This window comes from Convolutriloba macropyga, chromosome 5, assembly GCF_964194025.1.
Source record: "Convolutriloba macropyga chromosome 5, txConMacr16.3, whole genome shotgun sequence".
In the NCBI taxonomy this organism is placed as follows: Eukaryota; Metazoa; Xenacoelomorpha; order Acoela; family Convolutidae; genus Convolutriloba; species Convolutriloba macropyga.
Window position 1 is genome coordinate 62,319,382 of NC_134472.1, and position 8,102 is coordinate 62,327,483.

At 34.5% G+C, this 8,102-nt stretch overlaps 1 protein-coding gene across 2 annotated transcripts in view; it reads right to left on the reverse strand.

The window, feature by feature from the left end:
- Positions 1–5,240: 5,240 nt before the first annotated feature.
- LOC142339530 (tubulin polyglutamylase ttll6-like) overlaps positions 5,241–8,102 on the reverse strand; it is a 56,390-nt gene continuing 53,528 nt past the window's right edge. For both annotated transcript variants that reach the window (XM_075389633.1, XM_075389634.1), the window contains 2 exons: positions 7,633–7,864; positions 5,241–5,692 (listed from right to left, as the gene is read on the reverse strand). In XM_075389633.1, the coding sequence (XP_075245748.1) occupies positions 5,632–5,692; positions 7,633–7,864 (293 nt within the window). In that variant the 3' untranslated portion in view covers positions 5,241–5,631. The remainder of the gene's footprint in view (positions 5,693–7,632; positions 7,865–8,102) is intronic.

The window sequence follows — 8,102 nt, forward strand, 5'->3', positions numbered from 1 at the left end:
GCTGACTGTGCAATTCCCTGCGCGCTGCATGTATAATTCCCTGCTAATCCCTGAATGACCTCTAAAATCACGTGAAAAGTGGCTCCGGAAAATCAACCTGGTCTGCTCCTGCCTTACTACTCACCCCCTGGAACACCCCTAGATTTATCCCCAATCTTAATACATTGCGGAAGATATTCCTAATCTTAATACGTGGCGGCCGCTATAACTAATCTTAATACGTGGCGGCCGCTATAACTAATCTTAATACGTGGCGGCCGCTAATCTTAATACGTGGCGGCCGCTATTACTAATCTTAATACATGTACGCCGCCTATACCCTATCTTAATACATTAGTGTAGACCCTCTCTCAAAAATTACTCCTATACCCTATCTTAAAACATGGGGTCTACACCCCCCCCCCGGGAGACTTGCTCACCCTATTACTACTGAAATGTTCACGTGACAGGTGCATGTTTTTGGTATCAAGAGCACGTCTTGATTGAATGCGATATTCCTCGGTCTGAAAAAGGCAACTTCCATTAGGTTCCAGAATTCGAGTAAAGAAAGATTCTCAATTTTGACGTGCGGTTTCTTATCGTTGAAAAACAAACATCGATTGCTCATCTTTCGTGACCTGATCAAAGATCCAGTTTTAATTTCGTAATAACAGCCCCAGTGGTTCTGGAATTTTTGTGTAGGATCTGATAAGATACTGATCAAAAATCTTTATCGTGTAAGATCTTATCTGGCCTTACACGATAAAAATTCTGCCCTACGTGAACTTTAATCGTGTAAGAGCTGATAAGATACTTATCAGATCTTATGAGATATTAATTAAAATTTGCGAAATTTTCATCTTAAAAGATTTGATAAGTATCTTATCAGACTTTATAAGATAATAATTCAATTTTGCTGAATTCTTATCTTAAAAGATCACTCTGATAAGTATCTCATCAAATCTTACACGATAAAAGTTCACGTTGGGCAGAATTTTTATCGGGTAAGATCTGATAAGACATGTTTAAGTGTTTCAATATAGCCGTATAATGTAGTCAAGTTCCTATAGTAAAAAATAATCGGTCAACTAACCAATTATGAAACAAAAAAATTTTTTGATTCTGTTTTGGCGGCAGTTTCATTGTGAGTCTTAACTACGTACTATGGCTAAACTTAGTAATTCAAGATAGTTTTCGTCTTTGAAAAAATATTTCAGCCTAATTTGATTTTCACCGCTTCAGAGAAAGCCCCCGACAACCGAATAACCTTTTGCATAATATCTTATAAGTCTCAATAAACAATATAAGCTATTTTTCTCTTTGTTGCTCTGACACTTAAGTGTTGAATGCTGTGGTTTTTCGGCTACTGCTTGAAAGCAACCTTGAGAGAGCAGAATTTTTATCGTGTAAGATCTTAAAAGGCAGAATTATTATATTGTAACATCTTAAACATCTTACAAAAGTGAACTTTTATCGCGTAAGACCTTATCAGACCTGATAAATTTTTTAAATCGTTTGAGACCTGATAAATTGTCTTACAAAGTCTTAGTCAGACGACGCATAATCTTATAAGAACTTATAAGACAATTTTTCAAGAAATTTGTAAGATCTTACACGATAAAAATTCTCAAATGTCTGGGGAGTGTTCTGAGATACGTTTACTGCCTCTGGTGTTACTTGTTGAAGTATATTAAAAGTGATATCCTCATTCGCTAAGAACCTGACGTGGTTTTTTATTTTTCTCTCAGCGAAGTGGTGGGTTCGGTGTGGGATTTTCACCAAAATAGCTCCATACACTTAAAAGAGCGTAGGCAGTCAGTCACGGCTGAGTTCATCTTGCCGTTGCTCGGAAGCAGGTAGTGCTTTCAATTAATCAATATGCAGTTCTGATCTAAATACTTCAATTCAGGGAGCCAAATTCGTTAAATTCGGTTAACTCGTTTTCGGGAAAAGTTTGTTCAATTAATCCAAAACAAAACTGCTTGACCTTACTATATCGCTTAACTGTATCCACAATTACAAAATTAAGAGAGTGGTTATATCTGACCAACATGGCATAATTACAAGCATAAATTAAAATAATAAGATTTCATAATGTGAGAGAATTAAACTAAGTGACATAGTCATTTGCTACGCGAATCAGTGATGCCCGGGTCGAGGTGTCACCGCTAAAAATCGGTAAAAGAGGGAAGATTTGCGGTGATTTTGAATAAGATGTGTAAGATTTGCGCTCAATGCGATGAATGCGGTAAAAAAAATTTCACCGCTAAAAATCGCATTTCTTACAAAAAATTCACTGCTATGTTCACCGCTAATCATACACAGTTTCATCATGATGCTGAACATGATGCTGATCGAGGATTACCTTATGGATAGATAATCAGCTTAAGGATAGAAAATTAGCATATTAAACAAAGGTGTTTTGTTTTTTAGTTATATGTTTAGGTAATTCTGACAAATTTTTTTGTGGCTACCAGCAAAATCTGGTGAAAAAAAATTCAGCGCTACCAGTATACGATGAAAAAAAATTTTCTCCGCTAAAATAGCAAATCTTACAAATATTCAACGCAAATCTTACAAAGATTCACCGCTACCAATGCATTCAACGCTAAAAGATGCGGACAATTTGCGGTGAAAAAAGTTTTTCATCGCTATTCACCGCTAATCTTACATTATTTTTTATCTTACAAACCTCGACCCGGGTGAGCAAATAGCTAGAGAAAACGGGCAATCAAATAAAACTATATATATTTTTAAATAACTACGGTAGGTATTAGCGCGCCTAGTACCTACGGAAGAGGTGCTACACCAGATCACATAAATCTCAACAAATTCCTCTTAAAATGACTGTTTTTTTGCTGTGAAAAATTGTCAGAATACGCTTTTCCTTATGGTACGTTGCATTAACTTCTGGTTAACCTTAATCTGCAGGGTTTGGAGAAATACTGTCTTTTAGTTGATAATGGTAGCTAAGCGTTGTATGGTAAGCACTTCATTTATTTCCTGGCCTTTTTTGACTCCTGGCCAACTGATTACTGGCCTTTTTTGACTCCTGGCCTTTTTCGAAGCAATTTTGCGAAAGAGCACATGTTGATTGATTTAAAAACAAGTTGGAAAATTGAAAATTAGACGGATATTTTGGTAAAACATTATGAATTGCAAAGATTAAAAGGAGTCATCAAATTTAAAAAATTTCGGTCTGTGCCTGGTTTTGGTTTACATTAATGGAAAAAACTTTATGTCTCCTCGAGTAAAGATACTTAGCCTTATTGAAAAAAGATATTCATATTTTTTTCATTAAAATTCATATGTGTTGTTGAAAAACTAATGCATTTCAAATGATATACCCCATAACGGTTTTGTGCCGTGGCATTTAAAAATTAGTTTTCATATTGTTTTGCCTTTGAGAGAAAAATTTAAACCTATCTGGATTCACCAAATATAGAATTGATTAAAAAAATTAATCCCAAAAATTATTTGATGAAATCAACCAATCCAGTTGTCTGTAAGGATGCGCAATATCAAAAAAAATGTGAATGGTTGCAGAATAAGCGATTGAGGTTTTTTTATTTAATTGTACAGGAAGTACTAGGCTTATTTGTCTGGATTCTCTTCTTCGTGTTGGTCGTTGGTTTTCAAATTAAAAATTTTCTCATCCGTAGCACGTATTCCAAGAGCTAATAAAGCAATTCCTAGCATTGCAAAAAATAGATACTGGTAAAGAAACAGTAACTTCATATAACTGCAAACAATTAATGTTGAATTGAAACAAAACGAGAGAAAAATAAAAATTTAGTTACAATTATTTTTTAGATTTATAACTAGTCCTTTTAAAATAGCCCCAAGCGTTGCAATGAATTGAGCAATCATGCTGATAATTGTTTCAATGTTGGCCTTTTGTTCATTTAGCGTTAGTTTAAACCTAATTCTACTGAACCGTAAAATTTCACATCACAAAAGTGGAATTAAAATTTTGCTGGGAACAATTAGAAAATTCTCAATAAGGCGGTCTTGGATTAATTTTGTATTTTTGTGTTTACTTTTTCTGGAAGAATTATCAGAACTACTCTTCTTCTTTGATTTTTTAGTGTAAAAAGTTTCAAACAAATTAGACTTTATGATAGTTGCTTTCGATTCTCTTACTCGAGTGATGAAGTTTGGAATTGCTTAAGAAAGAAAATTATAGGACTTGAAGTGATATTGGTTAAAATTTTACCTGAAAATATGTCATTTTCAACTTAGTCCCAGCGTTTTAAGTAGATCCCGTCACAACAGTGGTCGAGGTCTGTCTGGACCATTTTTTTTGCGTTCATTGAATGCAAAATTTCCTTCAAAACAAACTGACTAAAAAACACAGTCCGTATTCTACGGACTTTGTCTTAAAGCTTTTCATTGCAAAATAAAATAGGAAATGTTTGAATAAAAACAACTTGAAAAGTTAGACGAATTAATTTGTATAAAATTACAAAGATTAAAAGCAGCGGTCAAATTGAATTAAAAAATTGTTTCTGGTTTCGGTTTACATTAATGGGAAGAACATTTTTTTACTAATATTCATAATTGCTGAAAAACTAATGCAATTCAAACACTCCTTATTTATAATGGTTCTGTGCAGTTAAAAGGAAAAATGGTTTTTTAGTTTTTGCGTCTGAGAAAAATTAATACTTATATGGAACAAACAAATAAAGATTTGATAAAAGCTTGATCCCATGAATTTTTTTTTACGAAAGTTGAAATTAAGATCTCATTCTGTTTGATGAAAAAATTCAATCACGTTGTCAGAACGAATCTTTAATTAAAAAGTGGGATATCTGAATTAAGGTTATTTTCAGTTGTTTAGTATTTAATTGTGTTTATTTTATTTTGTATTTTGTATTATTTATTGAATATTTATTTTATTGTATTTTATTTTATTGTTAATTTTATTTACAAAATTGATGCAAAACAAGCGATTGACGTTTTTTTAAATTCAATTTTTGTCTTTAAAGCATTGTGATTTAAAAGTGCGTAGTTTTCGAAATCTTGTCTTTTTTACAAGTTCTTTTCGCTTCTCGCGATAACATGTTCTCCAGGGCTAGTATTGAAACTTTTTGTCAAGCACAAAATTATAAGCGAGCCCTCTTGCTTATTGATCTGGAGTGTTCATGTCCGTCGGTGCTTTCCAATTTAAAATTATTTTTTGATCTGTAACACCTTTTCCAAGAGCTCACTAAAGGCAGATCGTAAAAGCAATCCTCTCGTGTTAAATTGGAAATTGAAAATGAGACAAAAATAAAAATTTATTTAGTTACGATTATCATTAAGATTTAGAATTAGCCCAATTAAAATAGCCCCAACTGTCGTAATAATAACAACTCAAGTGAAGCAGTTTAAAATATAGTAATTTAACCTCAGACATTTTCAGAATTTAATTCAATTAAGTCATAAAGTCGGAAATTTTCAGCTGTCTAACTATTTATTCAGTCACTCAACAAAACAGTGTTAAGTTTCTGTAGAGCTTTGAATTCGGGATAATTCAAGACCATATGTGTTGTATGGATATGTAAGTTAGGAGGTCTGAGGTCATCGGGTCATTGATGGTGGGATTTCAAGGACAAAGAGTTACGTAAATGTGAGATTGATATGTTGGGTTGCAGGTGTGTTTGTGCGTGATCAGTATTTGGTGTTGCCTGGATACATCGGACTCCGCAGTTCTGGCCTCAAGAAATTCCGACTGAAACAGATGAACAAATGTCATTTGCAATTGTTTTTGAAGACTTGGTAAGTTTTCAAAATTTATTGGTGCTTAATGGCTTCTAAAATGATAATATATATGATTAGGCTACAACAGTTCATTTTGCAATTTCACCTTAACAATTTCGCCAAACAAGTAATCTCAAGAATAATCTCCATAGTTGTGATATATCTTCTAATAAGGGGGTGCATCAATTTCTCAGATCTGATCAGGCAATCGCAATTCTCGGATATGACATTAAAATTCCTCTCGTTCGTAAAAAGCAACTTAGTATCGTTGTGTTATTCAACGAATCCCCATTTTTAAGAATCCTAATTTTCATACGCATCTATTCCAGTTTAATAATCAGAGCTGTGACATTGCTTGGAGACAGGAACATCTTCTCTTGGCAACCTTATTGGTCTAAGTCAAGTTTGTCGAGTTCATAACCTTCAATGAATAAAATATCCTGATCATACCTTTTCACCTATCAATTCTGATATCATTTGAGCAGACATAAAAATGTTTGAACTATCGGGACATCTTACAAACCATCAAGTAATTATTAGAATGTGTCTGAGATACTAAAAAAAGTGCTCCTCGAATGTTGCAAACAACTATTTAAGCCTTGTGGGTGAATTCGGTAAGCAGAGTTGAATAATGGGGTGACGAATTATAGCTGCAACTGAGATGAGCAGGGACTAATAGGGATCCGACTTTCAAACAAACTTCGCAGAGTCTCAAATCAGTATCTGCTCGTATAGAACTGTAACGGCCGTCCTAACTTTTTACATGTTAACTTTAAGATAATTTCCACAAAATCTAAAATTTCGAAGTTATGACATGTCGGATCTTGGCAAATCATTAAAACAATTTAAGGAACTGCGCGAAAAGCTCGGGAAAATGTTGATAAAGAGTTTGACACCAGTGAATCAGTGATCTCTTGACATTATTCCAACAAAAAATGAATAATTAAAAGCAATTTAAGCGATGATATTAATCTGAAATGAAAATGATTTGATACTTTTGTCATTTTTATTAATACTTACCGTTGATAAATTTGATTGATCCATATGTAAAGAACCGAATTAATAACTTTTCCAGTTCCGCAAAATCGCCACTCCATTATTTCTTATAATTTGGCGTGTTCAGATAAAACTGTGTCTCCTTAGATACAGTAGTAGCGGCTGATAATGGCAAATTAGCCGCGAAATGGTTATTCGCACGAGGCGAGGAGGAACTTTTAACTCGAACTGTCGCCACTGGTTTTGAAGAATTTTGTTTCTGATGCTTGGCGGACACCGCTCTAGAGTAGGGAGCTACAACTCTTAGGTGCCTGTTATTATGTACAGGGTCGTTTAAGAGACCAGCATTGGTCGCTGGATTTTTAGTAGTGCTATAGACAGCTGCAAATGTGGCCCCGTTAGAGCCGGCCACAATGGTTGTGGTTGAGGCGGGTGATTTGTTGGAGGTATTAGCTGAATACCTGTTGGAAAAATTTGTCAATATGAAGAATCATGGTAATGGTACTTAAATTTTACAGCTTATTTTCAGCTTCTTTATATAGTCTACATCTCAAAAATTTTATCATAATCAAAAAGTTTAAACCAACAACTTAAGTTAACCACAGCACTTTTAAATTCATAAACTTAGGATAATAAAAAGTTTACATCTCTTCTCATTCAGGTTAACACACGGAATTACGTTTGAGTCTTGAAATTTTAAACTGTTATCAATGTAATGTACAAATAGCAAAAAAACAGATACTTGTTTTTTTAAATTATAACAATAAACAAGAAATTCATTCTTGGCTCTAAATGCGTATCATTTAAAACATTGTTTGTGCTGCAACCCAGAGGCGAACAAAGAGGTGAAATTCAATACTAACATAGTTTTTTTTAAAAAAAAAAATACTTGATAGAAACAATCCCAAGACTCACTTGAGCGGAGCTCGATTTGATGCGTTAGCAGGAAATGAAGCTGAGATGAGGTCACCGCCCGTCACTCCCCCACCTCCAGTTGCTCCAGCACCACCCGCCTTTTGTACGATTGGGGCTGGACCAGAACTGACGTTGAATTGGGTGAGTCCTGCTTGATTGGCTGAGGGGTTATTTGGCAGTTGGGAGTGGTACTTGGCAGAAGAGACACCACCGCCCACTACTGGGGGACCACCTGCGAGACAATCACTGTTAGAAGGTAGAGAGAGAACAATGCACCTTTTGTAAATTGTACATAATATAAACTTGGCATAGCTTGACAACAAGTTCTTCTTGTTCAACGCATACTTCGCTAGAGGGATGAAACCCTGAAGAACAAGAAAGAAAAAAAAATTGGTGATAAGAGATGAGCAAGTTCGAGAACTTAAGACGAGTTGATGTAGTAGGTTAGCACACTAGGCTAGCAATTATTA